We start from the raw sequence: 18,851 nt of genomic DNA, 5'->3' as shown, positions 1-18,851 counted from the left end.
GCTTAGAGGCAGATCAATAAAACCCTCTATAGTTCCCTAGTCTACAAAACAAGCTAAGCGCTACAAAACAAACCCAGAGCAGCAGAAAATTAAGCCAGGAAGGGTAAGGAGCTTCAATAGTACCTGGCCTATAATGAATTCTAGTATCATTACCACCTGTGAGGATCCCAAGGCTTTCCCACAAGCAGGGTTTGTCCCAGAACATGCTGTAAGCACTCACTAAATGTTACCTTGACCTGAACTCTTTTGTGTTGGACATAATCAATAAATAGCTTTATCGTGAGAACTTATCACATCATACTGTAACCATTTCTTTACTTGTCTGCTTCACTGGCTAGAAGGAACTCCCCAAGGGCAAAGCAGGTCTTTGTGAATTTTGTGTTTTCTCAGGGCTTTTTCTCCCCCTGAGGATGAGTTAAATTGTTGTTTGATTTTGCATTTTTGTTTTTGTTATTGTTGTTTTGCTTCTTGAGACAGGGTCTTGCTATGCAGTTCAGGCTAATCTCAACTCACTATGTACCCTAGGCAGGACTAGAACTCCCTAATCCTCTTGCCTAAGCCTCTCGTGGACCACCACACCCAGCTATCTCAGGATTCTCTAAGGGCCTAGTACACATTCTACCTTTCAGAGTCAAAACAATACAGTTCACAGAAACATTGTACAGACTTTTTTATTCACCTGTAAAAAACTTCACCCACACTAAAGCAACCACACACACACACACACACACACACACACACACACACACACAGAGGAAAACTAAGATCCCCATTCCAATCCAGATCCTCCTAGGGGATGAGCACATACATTCCATACTAAGTTCACCCAAGCCCACCCTCAAGCTCTGTGCAGAGCTCAAAATGGTGGGGGCAGTTTCTGAGCTGGCAGCTTGGTCATGCTGTGGGCCTTATCCCAGCTTTACAGCAGAGTGGCCTGTTCGGGGTGAGGGCCTGGTCGATAGGGTGGTAGCCGGGCCCTGGTGGCATCTCGGCGGCGGCGAAAGGCCAGGAATTCCTCCCGAAGGGCAGCACATCGAGCCTCAGGGCCAGCAGCACGGGCAGTGTTCAGGAGGCAGCCTTCCTCTAAAGTCTTAGCACCTACAAAAGGTAGACAGGACAAGGAGAAAAGAGGTCCTGTGGTTCCCTGGGTAAAGAGCTCAAGTCTAAAGTTCCAAAGGGCCTTGCAGTGTAGTGAACCAGGGAAGAAGACAGTGTACAGCAAGAAGCCTGGGGCTTAGGACCTTACTGGAAGCAGGTGGGTCGTGGTGGCAGAGAGGATGTGGGACAGCATACCTAGCACTGGCTCAACTTCAGGTTGGGGTCGAGAGCCTGCCACGCTCAGGGGCCAAGTCTCCAGTAATTCCATGTCCCCAGGGCATTCCGAGTCCCACTCATAGTTCTCATCCACTGATGTGTTCCTCCTGGTAAAAGGGACAAATGCATGAGGTGAGTAGAGGAATAGAGGCAAGCTTCAACCTGGAGTCTCCAACTTAAATGGAACCCTAGGTATCATCTGGAAATCCCTGGACATCAGCAAACACTTCAAAAAAGGAGACCGGGTCTCTTCGGGTCCAGGTATGGGGGAAGAGCAGGGTAGTGGTGTGGGAACATACAGAACAGGACAAAACTGGGGCCAGAGCTAGGATTGCCAGGTACTGCCCTCACCTTTTGCTGACTGTCACCACATGTTCCCTTCGGGGCCATCTCTCAGGGCCACTGGCCCAGCTGCTGGTATCTCCTGGAGCGGGGCTGACGTAGCTGCCCCCTGCAGAAGGGGCTGACGAAGGGGGCCGCAGGAAGGAAGCACTTCCCCTCCCGCTGCTCTGGCTTGTGAGACTGCCCCGAGGGGCAGCAGGGAGATGGCCTGGCAGTAGCCGCTCCCTCAGTGTCCAGTCACCCAAAGCTGTGTAAGGAGGCTCTGAAGTGCCCCCAGCCCCTAACACAGCCCCAGGAAATGCCACCCTGGAAGACAGAGGCGGGGAATCTGGAGGTGGAAGGAAAGATGAGGTGGGGCACAGTCGAGGATCCATGTAATCTGGGAGAGGAACAGGGTTGGGTTCCTCAAGTGGAGGCCAGTCCCCATCCACATTCATCTCCCGGAAGAAAGGCAGGCTCAGGTACTGGAGCAGAGGTCCAGGTCCTGGCAAGGGGCCCGTTGAAGCTGCTGCAGGGGGCCCCACAGGGCTGATATCTGCAATACAGAGGGGCTGTGGTGCCCCACTGGGGCTGCTGTTGCTACAGTCAAAGGACTGGGCCTGATGTTGCACTGGGTTCCGAGGTTCTGCCTGCTCCAGGCCTGACTTTTCTTGGGAGGCCCCCACAGTGGGGCCCATCACAAAGCGGCCATCTGGGCCCCGGCAAATGGGCTCCAGGGGTAAGGGTCCTCGGCCAGGTGGAGAGTCAGGATGAGGGCTGGGAGGCCGGGCAGTCTCTCCCCAGAGCAGACTCTGCCGTAGACTGGGGACCGGGGAGCCCTGGAGCTTCAGTTTGGCCACACTGTCAGGACTGCCGGATCCAGGAGCAGATCTGGGAAAGGACAGGGTATCAGGCCTTGAGAGATTGGTTATACAACCACCCTGTTGTACAGTAGGATAGAATCAGGGAGAGCAAGCGAGGGAAGGACCAAGGTGGTGGAGGGAAGGCACTTAACAGCACAGAACTGCCTCAGGATGATGATGCCTCTGCTCTCACTCACCTCCCCCTGACTTCTGTTTCCAGGCCTTCCTGTCTGTCCCAAAGGTGCAGATTAGGAAGCAGAGCATGCTAGTGGGTAGAATGGGGAAGGTGGAAGGAAGCCAATAAGGCAGAAGGACTTACTGTGGTGCTGATTTCCTGGGTGGGGAGAAGATGAGAGGTGGATCTGTAAGGATATGAGAACAGGAGGTGACACAAATAAAACCTGAGCCCTGGGCACTTAACAGTAAGTGCCAACCCAACCCCTTTCTAGCAGGAATACTAGGCAAGGCCCAGTGCAGGACTATAAGAAGGTACATGGACCATGCGATGGAAGTACTGCTCTCCCAGGTAAGGAGGGGATTACGAAGACTCACCCCTAAGTAGTAAGTGCTCAGGACCCCAGGGATGAAGACAGAGGCGAGGTGAGGGGAGAGGAGGAATGAGAGTGCTGGGACCTACCCTGGCGGAGTCGTTTGCGTCGACGCCGGGCAGCCCTGCGCCGGTTCATGAGGCAGGCGGCCAGGATGCTCACCAGGACAGCCACGCCCAGGAAGCAAACCCCACCTACCACACCAGCCAAGACAGGCTGGGGCAGGAGACCCGGCAGCTGTGTGCGTGAGGGGTAGACTTCCAGGCCTAGGAAAGGGATCAAGAGAGTCAGTGGGCTGGGAATCCCCAAACCTTCAGAACCCTTCCTTCCCACTAAGTCCTCACCGGAAGTGGAGACATTGGCTGTGTTGCTGGGATCACTGACGTAGTTATCCGCAAAGGCCACAAGACGAAACTCATAGAGAACGTCCTGGAGATTGGGAGAGAGGGGGTGCCAGGAAAGGGGTCAGAACGCCCAGCACTGCCCATGGTTAACCCCATTTACAAACACTTTATAGTTGGGAGGTAAGGATGAAGCAAGGAGGGGAGGTGAAGATGGTCAGATGGGGAGAAGATGAGATGAGATGAGAATGGACCAAACATTAGGCAATGCTTAGAAGGGCTTTCCTGATACCAACTCCCACATATACCTTGATAAGGCCTGGCACCAGCAGCTCCATTTCTGTCCCTGCCACAGCCCGGTCCAACACCTCCCAGCCATGAGAGCCTTGCCGTCCTTCTAAGACGTAGCCATCCAGTCTCTCAGGTACCATTTCTGGAGGATCCCAGTGCAGGAGAACCCCCCGGGGCGTCCTGACTGCCACCAAACTTCGAGGAGGTGACAAGAGAGGCAGCATCTCTGTTGGGGGAAGCTTAGGGGTAGCTGGTGTGGTGGGAATACCTGAATATGGGCAGAGGAGCAAGTCAGAGATAGAGCTCCCAGTGTCCCTCGTCCTATGCCTCCCTTGGCCCTTCCCCAGTCCCCAGGGACCCAGCCAGGCTGCCCAGTACCTCTACCCCATTCTGATCTCGTTCCAAACATGTAACCATCTTCTCCCTCAGCCCCTCTCCCTCCACTGCACTGGGACGCAAGGACTTTCTCACCTTCTGGTGCAGACAAGACAATCTCACTGAAGGGCCCACTGCCCAACTTGTTTTGAGCTAGGACACTGAACTGGTACTGAGTGTGGGGCTGCAGTCCTGGCACTAAAAGGTGCGTTGCCCCGACGGGCACTGCCAAAGACACCCAGTCATGGTAGGCTCGGTCAGGACGCTTGGCCCTGGGAAACATGGAGAATGGATTCATGAGAGAGGAAGACTGGGAAGGTTAGATCCAAAGAGCCGGCTTCCTCCTCCCTCTGCTCAGCCATCCCAAATCACAGAAACTGGGCTCTGAACACCTAAGAATCTGGAAACAGGGCAGCAGAGGGAAGACACAGCTAGGGGTAAGGGGGAAAGGGCAGAGGGCCTGATAGTTCCAGAGTGGAGGTAGGAACAAGTCACTCACAGTGGGGTATACCAGACACTGAATCTCTGCAGATAGCCACCATCAAAGCCAGGCTCCCAGGAGACATTGGCACTCCTGGGCAAAGGTGCTACAGACACATTGGTGACCACATGAGGGCTGGTACCTGGGTAGGGGGAACGAAAGGAGAATGGTCAGAGCCCTGAGGGAGGGTAACAAGCAAATGGGGGTGCTCTCTCTTCCATCTATCATTCCAAGAGTGCCATGGCCACACTCCCCCATTTGAGGCTTTACAATGGACTCTTCAGCCTCCCGACACACATGGATTCCCCCAGCCCCAGCCCGATGTCCAGTCACTAACCCAGCACATAGACATTGGTGGCGGTGGCCACTCGGGCCACAGCATTGCTGGCACTGCATTCCCAACGTCCGTGGGCTTCTTTGATCAAAGGTCGCAGGATGAGGCTGTTGTTGCTGTCCACCTGGGCCTGGCCCTGCAGCCCCCGGCCCACCTACAGAACCACCGGTCAGCCCTGAGGACATATGCAGCCACCCCTCACCAAGGAGGCCACTCATCTCTCCAGGGAGCATGGTTCTTCCCCGCCCTTCAAGAACCCTCCAAGAGCATGCTCCTTCCCAGATGGCAGGGGCAGACATGCCATGGACATGGACCTGGGGAGAAGGGGTCAGGAGCCTTACCTTGGCCCAAGAAATCGTAGGAGGAGGGTCTCCTCGGGCAGAGCAGGGGATGAGCAGCTCCCTCCCTACTTCTTGGAAATATTCTTCTTTGGGCCGGTCTATAAAAGCTGGGGGAGCCTGTGGGCCAGATCTGCATTGAGAGAGGCCTCTTTCAAGGCCTCTCTTGTACCTGTCCTCCTTTTTTAGCTCCCTGTCACACTGTGTGGTCCACGTACCTCCTGCCATCTCTCCTCTCAGTTACTCCCTAGCTTTGTCTCAGTCCCCAGGAGGTCATTTGTTTCAGGGAGTTGGTGGGACAGCAGAGGACTGGTGGCCCTGAGAGGCTCTCTGGAGACGCACAAACCTCTACTGATCACTCTCTTCTTCCTCGCTACTTTGCTGCCTTCCTCACAGCTACAGAGAGGAAGGGCGGCAGAGCTGAGGACTGATGAGTCAAGGCTGAACCAGGTATCTCATTTGGTTAATATGTTATGTGGCTGGCATCCTACCTCCACATAAACCTATGAGATGTCATCTGACAGCTGCTGCTGTGGCCACCAAGTGAAAGGGATTTGGAAGTTACTCCTCCCTGAGTCTGTCCCGTCCCACCTCATCACTTCAACCGGAACACAGGTCATCAGCCACCTAACCCAACATCGTGGCAGGCCTCTGGCCCACCTGCACCTCACCTTGAGCAGCACACGGGTCACAGCAGAGGGCCCGGCTGTACCAAGACTGTTGTAAGGGGTGCAGGAATATTCTCCCAGGGCATCCTCATTCCCCACAGCAATAATCAGTGAGCCTTCTGGGCCCTGGGACCAACCAGGAAACTGAAGGGCAAAGAAGACGTAAACTAGAGGAAGAAACTCCACAGAGGAAGGTTAGGCGGCCGAGGCAACACAAGAGGAGAGAAAGACAATGTGCAGGACCTTAATACTCTGCACTCCAGCTCTCCAGCTCTCTTTACTACACAGTGCATGTGAGGCTGTGACGACACAGGTGCCGGTATCAGCATGAACGGTGTCCTGGAGAGGTATCACAGGGAGCTCCCTGCCTGCAGTGACCTCACTGTCCTGTCACCTCATTCTGCATCCTCTATCCTGATTCTACATCAAACCCACCGCTCACTGTCCTCAAGCAAGTGTGATCCCTCCCTCTCCCCATCTAAATACTTTTCTGTCTGAGCACAGGGCCCATCCATCTTCTCCAGCTCAGACTTCATAACCCCTTACTGAGACAATTTCAACATCTCACAACACCTCTCATGGTCCCCTCCCCACTCCACCTCACAAACTCAACTCCCAATTGCTCCGACACTTATTGTACCTCTTTGCTGAAAAAAATTATTCTAGCTCATATTGGCTTAGACTTTTTAAACATTTAACAAACTTTTGAGTACTACTTTTGAAAAAAACAAAAAACAAATCCCTAGAGACATCAAGATTAAAAGATCCAACGAAGCAGAACTCGGTGGCTCACGCCTATAATCCTAGCTACTCAGGAGCCGTGAGACTCTTATCTCCAATTAATCACTAGAAAATGGGAAGTGGGGCTGAGGCTCAAGGATAGGCTGATAGCCTTGAGCTGAAGAGCTCAGGGACAGCGCCCAGGCCCAGAGTTCAAGCCCCACAACCCACAAAAAAAAAAAAAAAATCAATGATAGTCAAGGATCAGTGACTTGGCCCTGTAATACTAGCTACTCAGAGGGCTGAGATGTGAGGAGCAAGGGTCAAAGCCAGCTCCGACAGAAAAGTCCATGAAACTCTTATTTCCAATAAACTGCTCAGAAAAAGCTGGAAGTGGTGCTGTGCAGCTCCAAGTGCTAGAGTGCTAGCCTTGAGCAAAAGAAATTTAAGGACAGTGCTCAGACCTAGAGTTCAAGCCCCAGAACGGGCACAAAATAAATAAATAAATAGTGCAATGCTAGGCCCCAAGGAATTTATAGTCTCTGTAGATAAAGAACCCAATCACTTAGGAATGAAATAATATTAACTTGGCATGGAATTGTTTTGTTTTCCTTTAGGTCCCAACCTGTCTTTACAGTGTTTTCTACACCACACATATCCCTCCAGGCACTTTCTGAAGCTCCCCCCAAAACTTCCCACCTCATTATTCCAAAAGCACCCTACATCATGTCCTGACTCTGGGTCCTCATTTCTGCCTGGAATAATGTTCACTCTTCAAGACTCATCAGCAAAGCCCAAATCTGTTACCAGTCTATCTTCAACCATGCTTGATAGGAAGGCATTTATTCCATTCCTAGCCTCCTCATAAAGTCTCTGCTGCTGTCCCCCTGGGACAATGTCCTCCCTAAGGATAAACACTACTTTGCCAATACCCAAGGAAGTGTATTTTCTTAGGCACAGAGCTAACTCCACTGCAGGCCTTATATACCACAATATCACCAAACTAAGACTTGCATCCTCCCTGCCCCAAGAGCATACCTTGTCCAGCTGCAGGGCCTGCCCATCCTTGGTCCAGCTGACAAAGAGCAATGGGGGATTGGCACGAACTGGGCATCGGATTATGCCCCGCAGGCCTATGGGCAGGGGTGTCTCAGGAGGCATTGCTGTCACCTGTGCTGGATCTGGGGGGGAAGTAGTGTTGTTGAGGGCAAAGGCCTTGTCCTGGCTTAGGAGCAGGAACAGGCTGTTGAAGGAGCTGGGGTCAGGCTTACAGAGCACAGTGAGATAGGCAGAGGCTGAGGGCGAGCGCAGGAGGCCATTGCTGGGCACACAGGTATAGCGGCCAGCATCATCAGGCTGGACAGCCTGCAGCCGAAGGCTTCCATCCACCAGGATCCGCACTCGGGACTGCAGCCGGCTACAATATGGCAGGTATGAGGAGGGGGTCCACGTCTCTCCCAGCCCAAGGGCTCCTCAGTTCTCCTCCACCACAGCTCCAAGTGTGGGTGACCTCACCTAATGTGGAAGACATTGACGCCATCCTGGAACCAGCTGTAGGTGAGGTTAGCAGGGTAGGCCTCAGCCCGGCAGGCCAGGGAAGCATCCCGGGTGGCATTGACAGTGCTGTTCTCTGGGGGTACAATGATGACAGGGGGTCCTGTGGGGCACACAAAGGAGAGAGGTGACCTCAGGCACCCCAGCACTTTATGAGGTGACCCCAGCACTTTATGAGTACTTCTACAACTTTTCCTGATCGGCCCTCTGGTATGTAGGGTAGGACACCGTAGGGCCTTGGATGTATAACAAAAGCTCATCCTCCCTTCCTCTCTCCCTCCCCCCACCTCAGCCCTGCTCCCCTTCTCAAAATTTCCCTGTTCCATCAGAGGTGACACCGTTCGTGTAGTTTTCCCCTGCCTAGCAAGTACTGGGGGGGATAGTTTTTTGTTTGGTTGGTTGGTTTTGTGCTGGTCCTATGGCTTGAACTAAGGACTGAGTAGTCCTTCTCAACTATTGTGCTTAAAGCACACACTCTACCACTTGAACCAAAGCTCCACTTCCATCTTTTTGGTAATAAATTGGAGATGGGAGGCACACAGATTTTCCTGCCCAAGCTAATTTCAAAACCATGATCTTCAGATCTCAGCCTCCTGACTAGCTAGGACTACAGGAGATACCTAAGATACCTAGATCTTTCCTTTTTTATTTTTTTGGTGTGGGTCCTAGGACTTGAACTCAGGGCCTAGGCACTGTCCCTGAGCTTTCTTCTCTCTCCCTCTCCCTCTCCCTCTCTCTCTCTTGGCTAGTGCTCTACCACTTTGAGCCACAGCGCCACTTCCAGTTTTCTGGTGGTTAACTGGAAATAAGCATCTCATAGACTTTACTGCCTGGGCTGCCTTCGAACCATGATTGTCAGATCTCAGCCTCCTGAGAAGCTAGGCATGAGCCACCAGCACCCAGCTTCCTGGCAGAATCTCCATCTTTAATCATTATCCAACACTGCCCTTCTTATGAAGAGCAACAGTTCCCACTTTATTTCCTACATAGGTACCCATCCTAGGAAGACAGACTCCAGGCCCCACACACCTCACTGTGCCACACTCACTGTGCTTCGCTGAACCTAAATTCTTGTCAGAGTGTTGAGAGATAGATATGAACTTGTTTGATGAGAAGACCAACTCGCAGCCTAACACCAACACCCCCCAGTCCTGGGGCTAACACTCAGGGCCTGAGCACTGTCCTTGGACTTTCTCAAGGCTAGTACTCTACCACTTGAGCCACAGCACCACTTCTGCCTTTTTCTATGTATGTGGTATGGAGGAATCAAACTCAAGGCTTCAAGCACACTAGGTAAGCCCTCTACCGATAGGCCACACTCCCAACCCCTCTACCATACTTCTGAGAACTAAACATCTATTTCTCCCTTGACATCCTTTTGTGTGTGTGGAGGGGGCTAGGAGGTTACAGGGCCTGGGTGGTGTCCCTGAGCTCTTCAGCTCAAGGCTACTGCCCTACCCCCTGAGCCACAGCACCACTTCCTGTTTTCTATTGATTAATTGGAGGTAAGAGTCTCACCATCTTTATAAAATGCCTGGCTGCCTTTGAATCATGATCCTCAGATCTCAGCCTCCTGAGTAGTTAGGATTACAGGCATGAGCCACCATGCCCAGCTTCTTGACTCATCCTTTTGAACACCAATTAGTTTAAGGGCAACAGCCTGCACTAGGAGACTTCTCAACCTATATGGACCCCTCCCTCAGGCAGGAGCCTCCCCCCTGCCTTGCTGTGTTTCTCTCAACTCCAGGTCATTGTCTACTCTCTTAGGCATTTTCTGCCCTCTAGTCTTCCCAACCCAAAAGCACCTAGCACCAGAAGCTGGGTAGCATGGGTGGCACTGCCCTCAGTGCTGGAGGCTTGGCATGTATAAACTCCAGTGCTGCTTCGGGTCACCCTCTGGATCCATAGTGTCCCATTCTGCACCTGGGGAAAGAAGTAGTCCTTCAGGGTAAAAATCCCTTTCTGTACAACTAGCCTCAGACCAGGTACTTCCAAGGTTGGCCAGCAGAGGGAAACAGCACCCCAGACTCAAAGAAGCCAATGCAATGCCCCTCCTGGGACTCATCTCCCAATGGGGCATACCCAACCCCTCAGGTGCCAGTCTTCCAGCTCTAACCCACCTTCCCACAGGCTCCAGCTGGCTTACTTGCAGCTGGCCATGGCCCTGGCCAAGATCCTGTCCTTGGAACTTCCAAGTCACATGCGGCTGGGGGCTCCCTCGAGCTACACAGTGCAGGGTAACAGGCTCCAGTTCCTTCACTTCAAGAACTTGAGGAGGTGTGTCTTGGAACTGAGGGGGTGCTATTGAGAAGAGAGGGATCACAGCCTGCCAGAGCAACTAATAGCTTCAAAAGCATCAGCATCCAAGGCCTAGGGAGACAACTGGGGATTGCAGCTCTCAGCCCACCAGCCCGCACAGCTTCATAGGAATCCCAATCCTAATCTATTATACCTGGAAGAAGATGAGGATTGTACCCCCCATCACCACACACTGATCTAGCCTGAGTACAGGCTGGCTGTGCAGGGATGGAAATATGGAGGAGAGGGAGCTTGGAGATAGAGGACCTACACTGTGCTCTGCCACTCATCAGTGCCATGTGCCATTTCTCCACCCACTTCTCGCCCCAATCTCACCTATGGAATGAGAATGATGATAACTTTGTTTTTAGAGAGTTAAGTAAGGTCCTGAGTAAAAAGGTGTTTTGAAAACACGAAGTGCTGTTTAAGGGAAAGTTGTTTCACTCGGAGCACAGGAACCTTAGCCCAGGAGGCCGACCTCAAGAGAAGAGGAAGTTTCTGATTCAGAGCTTAGGAGGCTGATTAGATTTGGATAAGAATCAACCACTAATTGGTCAAACAGGGAGTGTCAGGAAGGGTGGGGCTCTGGCCCTGCCAGCAGGCTGGAAACTTAACTTTCTCTTCTCCATCCCCCTGCATTCTCCTCCCTCCAGGTCCCAGCTCTTCCCCAGCTGCGAAGACATACAATTAACCGTCAGGTGCACCCAGGAACCATTGGCAAAATCCTCTTCTGGGCTGTGCTGGTCCAGGAAGAGTACTCGACATTCGTACCAGCCCTGGTCTTCAACTCGAAGCCCTTCAATCTGGAGAGATGCTCCTGCTTGCAGCCGGACTCGCCCTGGGGTGTTGGGGTGGGGGAGCCCTGAGTGAGGGGTGCTGAAGGGACCTAGCAGGAAGCCTCCACCCGAGCCTGCTCACACTGGCCATTCTCTGTGGCAGAGGCCAGGCTCACTCTGTGACCCTGATCCTGTGGGGGTCTACACAGATAGGCCGGAGTGATTGAGGGCATGTTGCTGGGTTGAACCTTTCTGACTGCTTCTGCCTCCCACCAGCTGAGACCCAGCTGAGACAAAGGGAATGCAGAGGGGTCAGCAGAACGTTCTACTGATCTAGCTCCTGAGACTGGTTAGGGGACGAGTTTGAAGAGCCATCATTTGCTCTCCTCTGAAGTTCTGTAGGATCTGCTCATCCCTGAGTTCTATTGGTAATGGCAAAATATGGGCTCTCTTGGGTATTCTTCTGCCAAAAGCAATGTCCCTGGAACCCCCATCTAAGCTTGGGGCCCTGGCAGGGACCTAGACCTGGCCTGTTAAAGCCTCTAATCCCTCATCTCCATTATCAGCTGACTAAGCGCCTTAGGGTGGCCAGAGTCCAGCCCAGACAGGCAGCAGAGTCAGCAACCATCTCACCCCACCACACCCCAGGGCACTCAGGCTTTCGCTGACTGACCACATGTGGCTCCACAAAGCCACAGATCACAGCGCAAGCAGACAGCTCGTTCCCACCCTGAGTCAACATCCACAGCACCCTACCAGGCTCAGACAAAGGCACTCATGCACCCCTGCATGGAATCAGCTTCACCCATCCCTGGCAGTGTAGTCTAAAGAAAAAGGCACACAAGCTTGGCAGCCAGAGCCCTAGATCCAAGTCCAGCTCTGTCATGGACACCTTTGGGTAATAACTTAACCTGTCAAGTTTAGTTTCCTCCTCTATGAAAATGAAAATGAAAAAGAAAAAAATGTTTGGAATGTGACAGAAGGGAGAGATAATGGGAAGAAGGCACATGGCATAGTGCCTGGCATATGTGGAAACACAAAGGCTGCTATACATATACACATACACACACACACACACACACACACACACACACACACACACACACACACACGTTTCAGATCTGAAATCAGAAACCCATACTCACTGCAGGCCCCATGACTGACTGACAATCACCATCTCCTCTTCCTCTCCCCCTACCTTATCTATTTGCTTAGTGTATCTTCCAAATCCTACCTCCTAAATATTTGTATTTGCTTCTCTACCATCATTGATGCCAGCAATCTCTGTCCCTTGGGCACTGTAGCTAATTCTCTCTGCATTCACCAGCTGCCTTCTCTCACAGTGACTTGGGGGGTAGACAAATAGTAGACAAGGATAAGGCCCCTAACATCATGCCCCATTCTAGCCCTTCCCCAGTCAAAACTCCAAAACTGTTGGCATATCCTTTCTGATCTAATAATATGCTACCTCTAGATGACCTGTCCCAAGAGGCTAAGTCAGCTTACTCTGAGTCCACAGGAAAGGAATGGAGGCTAAGGTCTTTTTTTTTTTTTTTTTTTCTTCTTCTAAGAATGGTTCCTGGGTGTGAATTCTTCAGGTTGGGAGTTCCAGTTTAAAGGGCTAGGTGTTTAATCCCCACCCAGAAGATAAGACTAGGCCTAGCAGTTAAATATTTAACATAATCAAACCCTTCTACTCACCAGTAGGATTCGTCACAACCCTAATCTGCCTGGCCTAGCAGACCCCAGGCCAGAGGCCCTTCTATGCCCCCCATAATAGTAACTTTTTTCATCATGGCAATTTTTGAGCTCTAAAATGAAAGAGTGAAGAGGAAAAGGGGATTGAGCACTGAACATGGCAGTGTATTAGGCCCTGTCATTACATTCCATCCTCCCAAGAATTTCATTATAGATGAAGGAGCCGATACTTCCTTTCCAAAACAGCACGGCCTAGTAATAAAGTTAATTTCTGCTGAACACTGGCTTTAGGGTCGAATGCTGTTCAAGCCACTGAGCATATATGCCTATATTCTCTCTTGGGAAACTGGAAGACACTGGCAAACTGATCCAGAATATCCAGTACACAGTTCTTCAAATCCGCTGGGCTGCGGGGGTATATAGAGGAGCAAGAAGATGCAATAGTCCTGAGACCACCCACCTGTAAGCACATGATCCAGCCATAGGACCAAACCTAATAGAATTCAGATCTACCTATGTGCCAGATGTAAGAAAAGATAGTCTCTGCTCTATAAGTTTTCCCAAAGAACCCATACTGACTTGAGCCAACATGGGCAAATGTGTTCACTCATACACAAATCCAAAGCATGGCACCAGCTCTGTCCAAACATTGCACTACAAAGCAAGAGGAGCAAGCAAGGTGCCCAGGGAGATATAATTAGGCAGATGGTTTTGAAGGATAATGGGAGATGACGAAGAGAGCAGCAGAGTTCTAAACAGAGAACAAGAAAACTGATTTTTATCAAACAGCACCATGAGAAATCATATGTCATTTCTGTGCGGTACCTTGAAGCTGCCATGAAATACAAAAGTCAAGGGCCAAAACCTGTCTCTCGTAGATGCAAAGAACTGATGCAACTAACATCCATTCTGAGGAAGCTAAAATATGGACTAAAGCCCTGTAAAGATACTCTATAGGCACATTACTAAGTACTTTACCTACAGTAGCTAATTTAATCTGTCTCAAAATCCTAATTCAAACCAGGCACTGGTGGTTCATGACTGTAACCCTAGCTACATAGGAGGGTGAGATGTGAGGATCTTAGTTTAAGCCAGCCTTAGCCGGTAAGTCCATGAGACTCTTGTCTCCAATTAACCACCCAAGAGTTGGAAGTGTTGAGCTGTGGTTCAAGTGTTAGAGCACCAGCCTTGAGCAAAAAAGCTAAGGAATAGCACACCTAGGCCCTGAGCTTAAGGCCAAGGTCCGGCCCGTGCACATGCACACATGCGCACACATGCACACGAGCACACACACACACACACACACACACACACACACACACACAAACTAGTTCCTTTTATACTAGTTTTTTTTGGGGGGGGTAATTTCAGGGGTTTTGTTGTTGTTTGCTACTTTTGCATGAGTTTGTAATGAACCCAATCTCCTCCGCTAGATAACTTTTAGTCCACCAAGCCTTCTCTTCACTGTGGTCATGAAAGCTCTGAAAGCTCTGTATCTCTCTCACACATTCTAGGCCACCAGCCCTCCCCCCAGCCCCCCCCCCCCCCACACACTCCCAGGCCCATCTCTCTTCCACTTGCCCAGAGGGTTTATGACAGAACAGCATTGTCCTTAGCAACCTCCACCTCTGGTTGCTTAGCAACTACAGTTCCAAGTCCCCTACACAAAGGCTGAGAGGCCCCTTCAGCACTATAAGACAATCAAAGGGTTAATGGGCTCAGGGGCCTCCCTCTGGGCTCCTGACTCTCTGGACCAGACTGGTCAGGGGCAGAGGTGATCACAAACTATAGGGATAGGGGAAAAGTTCCAAAGGTTATAGTTCATGGCCCTTGTAGTTCAAGGAGCAGTACAGGGTCAGAAAGAAATCCACAGATACACAGTCATCCAGTAACTTGTCTGCCAGACAGGACAGAAGTTGGAGGGAGGGAGGAATTCCCTACCTTTTTGGTGGAGTCCCAGGGAAAGCCCCTTTTCACCTCTCCTCCACCTCTCTCCCAAGCCCTCTCTCAGTTAATATTCTGAATATACTCATCTTCAGCCCTGTGGCCCTAAACCCCATGCCCAGGCAAGTAGAGACAGGAAGGAGGGCTGGTGGGCACAGGCACTTCCTCCGCTTTGCTGTGCTAATTGGGGCCTCACTTTCAAGTCCCTGAGGGCTTCTGTAGACACAGACACACTCCCACCAGGCTGTTTGCCAATAACTGTCCCTAGTTTGAAAATAAACTCTTTCCTTCTACAGCACCTGCCTGTGCTCCCAGCCCTGGCGGCTCAACCTGCCTGTGGCAAGAGCCCAGCCAAGCCCAGAGCCTCTCTCTGATTCAAAACGAAAGAAGGAAAAAGTGGGGGTCCCCAACAACATCCCCCTTGGTGGCCTTTTCTGAGTTTCACCTTTGAGGAAGCAGCAAGACTCTGTCCTCTGTGAGGATCTCCCACAGGCCCTCTGAGACCTAACTACTTCTGAGACCTCACACTAAACCAATCAGATTAAAGTTCCATCCAGGATTAGGAGCAAGGGGGCCACTGCAGGGGGCCAGCTGGAGTATAGCAGAAGCAGCAGCAACCCAGCCAGCCCCATCCATATATGAACTAACCTTTGGGAAACTAGAGTCCTCCGTAGCCTGCCCTCTGTGTGCACGTACTCTTCTACTCAGAATAAGACTACGCCCCATCTCTCCACTACCGAGAAGCAAAGAGACTGAAGCCCTACACACTCTGCTGCCCTTTCAGTCCACACCCTAAAGGGCTGGAACCCTCCCACCCCCAAACTACCATCTCAGACAATGGGGGGTAGGAAGACAAGGAAACAAGCAGATAGGAGAGCCAAAGACTAGGGTATGGCTAAGAGATTACAGGAGATCAGGATGGAATCAGGGAAGTTGCACAATGAATGATGGGAAAATTCGGATAGGTACTTGGAATAGGAATGTAGGATCACCTGTGGGGCAAAGTTCTAAAATAATACAGTTCTAGTGTGCACACAGGTGCATGTGCCTGTGTGTACACGTGCATGTGCATGAATCCATCAATGAATCAACATGCTGGGAGGCAGAGCCATGCTTGATAAGCAGAGGAAGGCAGTGGAGCTGGAGATGAGACTGGAGCAGGACTGGAGATGGCACTTGGTCTACCCAGCTTCATTTCTGTCTGGGATACCGCCCTCCCTCTCACCTGAGGAGAACTCTTACCCACGTAATCAGGGTCGATTCGGGGAGAGTAGAGGCCAAACTGGATGAAGATGGGAAGCAGGAATCCAAAGCGCAGCCACTCGATGACATGCAGAGGGGGCTGGCCAGCCGGGGGCAGCAGGTCACAGCCCAGCACTGCACTCTCCCCAGCCCGGCCCACCACAGAAACCACCTCAGGCTTCCTTCGACCTGCATGGTGGGTGGCATGAGGGCACAGTAGGGGATCAAAGTGAGAGCTGGGAGGGGAAATTCCATCAGTATCTCTGTAGGCTCCTTAGGACTTTGGGTAGAGGACCCTTCATCTGCACCAGAACCAGCCCTAGCCATCTCCTAACTCACACACACACACAGCCCCTTGAGGAAAACCCCACACCCCAAGGCTAATAGGGAGTTGTTGAGCCCCAGCTCACCGTCAGCCCCCTGGCTGATGATCAGGCTGAGGATGGCCAGACTGAAGCACCAAACCATAGCCCAGCTGGCCTGCTTGCCCGGCCCCTCCTATCCACAGGAGCCCAGATGGAGGGGCCGAGAGATGTCCACTGCCCAGGAATCCTGGGATCAATCCTTCTGATTAGGCCTCAGGTTTCAGCTCTCGTGTACCACCTGAGGCGGCTGTTCTCTGGAGAATCCACCAGCTCTAAATGCAAATACAAGGCAACAGGAAGAGTTGGTCAGTGGTGGAGCCCAGAAAAAAAAACCCAGTCAGAGACAAACACTAGAGGAAAATGGAGGGGGGAAAGCAAATACAAGGGATGGGGGAGGCCTGTGAAGAGACCAAGGATCATTTCTGTTACAGGGCTGATCACTGAACAGTCACTAAGAATATATCCCTAGTTTCAAGGCCAGAGATTTTTAAAGCCCAGAGATTAAGACAGGATGGAAGCACGGAGAGGGGGGAGTACAGGGCGAGGAAACTACATAGGTAAGAAAATGTCAACAGCCAACCAAGTTGAAAGGATCCTAAGGCAGAGGAATTCTATGAAAGGCAGAGAAAATCTGAATTATGATATTGTTGGCAAACAATTAGGAGAACCTGGGTAGTTCTTATACATGGAAGAGTAAGATTATTCAGGGAAGTATGAGAGATCAAGACCCTCATAGCTCAACCTTCTATCTCTTCTTTTTGCTTAGTCCTGATAACACAATAGTAGAAAGCAAGATAGAACCCATATTATGGTACCCACATCAACTGTGACAAAGGAGGACTTTGAGGGTGTCACTCAAGAGCCAGCTAGCTGCTTAAGCCCCCCAAAGAGGCCCCTAAGACGCTCCCACACAATCTCTAGTCCAATTTGTGTAAAGGCCCTCTTTACTCAGCCTTCCTATATCATTTTAATGAGTTAAGAATTTGAGAGAGGAGCTGTCTCCCCTATTTTCTGATATGGGGAGAGGGGCAGCATCCTCCTCCAGGTCTGGGCAGGTCCTGGGGCTGGCAGCAGGCACCACTTCCCCTCATGATGCTGCCAGGCACCTTGACTCAAATGCCTCACCTCAATTCCTCCCACTCACTCCTCTCCAGTATGCTGGGGGTGCCAGTGTCTGCCAGGCAGTCTCTTCCCCAGTGCTAGGGGCATGATCTCAGACAAAAAAACAAAACAACAACAACAAAAAAAACTATATCCCTAGGGCATACAAAATGAACCCAGGGGCACAAAGGGTAGGAAGTGTTGACAAGTCCAGGCCCCATCAGTCTGAAGGTCGTCCTTGGGGAGCCAGAGGGCCCTTGCCTGGGCCTGGAAAATCTAAGTGGACTCTGCTCTGGGGCCTCCACCCTCCTTGGCCTCACAGTTCAGCATTGGCTATAAAATATCTCCCACATGGCAAACTTGCCCCTGTCTCTCTGTTCAAGGCCTGACTCCTGGGAATTCTGAAGCAACATTCCCAGTCTGCCATGGCCCCAGCCAGCTCACCCTCCCATAGCTCTAGGACAACCCTTCTATCCAACCAAATGGAAGCCCTCCGTTCTCCCTTGGCTCTGTCTGCCAACATTGTTGTCAGGCGGGCAGCCCCATATTCCCCCCACACACACACACTTTCCTTAGGATCTTTCCAACTCTACTGCCACCCCCCTGCGCCCCGTCATTTCCCGTCTCCCCATCCATCAGCCCCTTATCCACTCAGCACTCCATCTCACCCAAGCCTCCACCACCGTCCCTCCAAAATTCTAGCTTCTCACACCTGCTCTACCTCCCACTGAGGCAGGTCCTCTGCGCTCCAGAGAACTCCCCGCAGGTCTCCCCGGGAGCCTCCCCTCGCGCGCCCGCCTCCTCCCCAGCCTCTGCTTCCAGGACTCCCCCACCCGCCAGCCCGTCCCTGGGATTCCACACTTCTGACACTCTACCCCGGCCATTCCCTTCTCCAGCCCCTGGATCTCGCTCCTGCTGGCGGATCCCACCATGAGCTCCCCTGCCTCGCCTCCAGAACTCCTCCAGTTCCCGGGGAACCCCATTCACCCGCTGCCAATGCCCCACCACTCCCGAGAACTCCCCTCGTCCCGCTCCCTCCAAGAATTCCACTACTCTCCAGTCCTCCCCGGATTCTCCCAGCCCCCCCCACTCACGCTGTTGCCCGTGTCCCCCACCGGCACCCCATTCCTATCCTTCCCCCAGGACGCCCCCCACCCTCACCTGCTCCGCTCCGCTCGGGCTCCGCTCTCGCAGCCACACAATAGGGGGCGGACCTGCCTCCCCGCCTCGGATGCCCCGTGCGCCTCCCGTCGCCCTGGAGACCGCCAATCACCCCGCC

The 18,851-nt window shown here is 52.0% G+C and overlaps 1 protein-coding gene across 1 annotated transcript; it reads right to left on the bottom strand.

The window, feature by feature from the left end:
• Positions 1-700: 700 nt before the first annotated feature.
• On the bottom strand, positions 701-17,696 carry Igsf9 (immunoglobulin superfamily member 9). Its single transcript, XM_090339815.1, has 21 exons — positions 17,597-17,696; positions 16,517-16,743; positions 16,107-16,295; positions 11,132-11,284; positions 10,295-10,449; positions 9,954-10,071; positions 8,110-8,251; positions 7,866-8,011; positions 7,633-7,775; positions 5,878-6,018; positions 5,210-5,326; positions 4,872-5,022; positions 4,553-4,676; positions 4,150-4,325; positions 3,696-3,946; positions 3,391-3,475; positions 3,136-3,312; positions 2,818-2,860; positions 1,666-2,526; positions 1,294-1,421; positions 701-1,098 (listed from the first exon to the last, which is right to left on the bottom strand). Exons 2-21 carry the CDS (start codon positions 16,572-16,574, stop codon positions 920-922), a joined length of 3,537 nt encoding a protein of 1,178 aa, XP_090195941.1. The 5' UTR covers positions 16,575-16,743; positions 17,597-17,696; the 3' UTR covers positions 701-919.
• Positions 17,697-18,851: the final 1,155 nt, after the last annotated feature.

This window comes from Megascapheus bottae, chromosome 10 (genome assembly GCF_031878675.1).
Source record: "Megascapheus bottae isolate mThoBot1 chromosome 10, mThoBot2.hap1, whole genome shotgun sequence".
Classification (NCBI taxonomy): domain Eukaryota; kingdom Metazoa; phylum Chordata; class Mammalia; order Rodentia; family Geomyidae; genus Megascapheus; species Megascapheus bottae.
The sequence above is the reverse complement of the archived record's forward strand: the minus strand, read 5'-3'. Positions and strand labels throughout refer to the sequence as shown.

Excerpts from the sequence above, each read along its gene's own strand:
- Igsf9 (XM_090339815.1), bottom strand. The coding sequence starts at position 16,574 with ATGGTTTGGTGCTTCAGTCTGGCCATCCTCAGCCTGATCATCAGCCAG. Across the intron at positions 5,327-5,877 it reads TGACCCGTGTGCTGCTCAAG|GCTCCCCCAGCTTTTATAGA; the intron begins GTGAGGTGCAGG and ends TCTGGCCCACAG. Across the intron at positions 3,947-4,149 it reads TGTCTTGTCTGCACCAGAAG|GTATTCCCACCACACCAGCT; the intron begins GTGAGAAAGTCC and ends GCCCATATTCAG.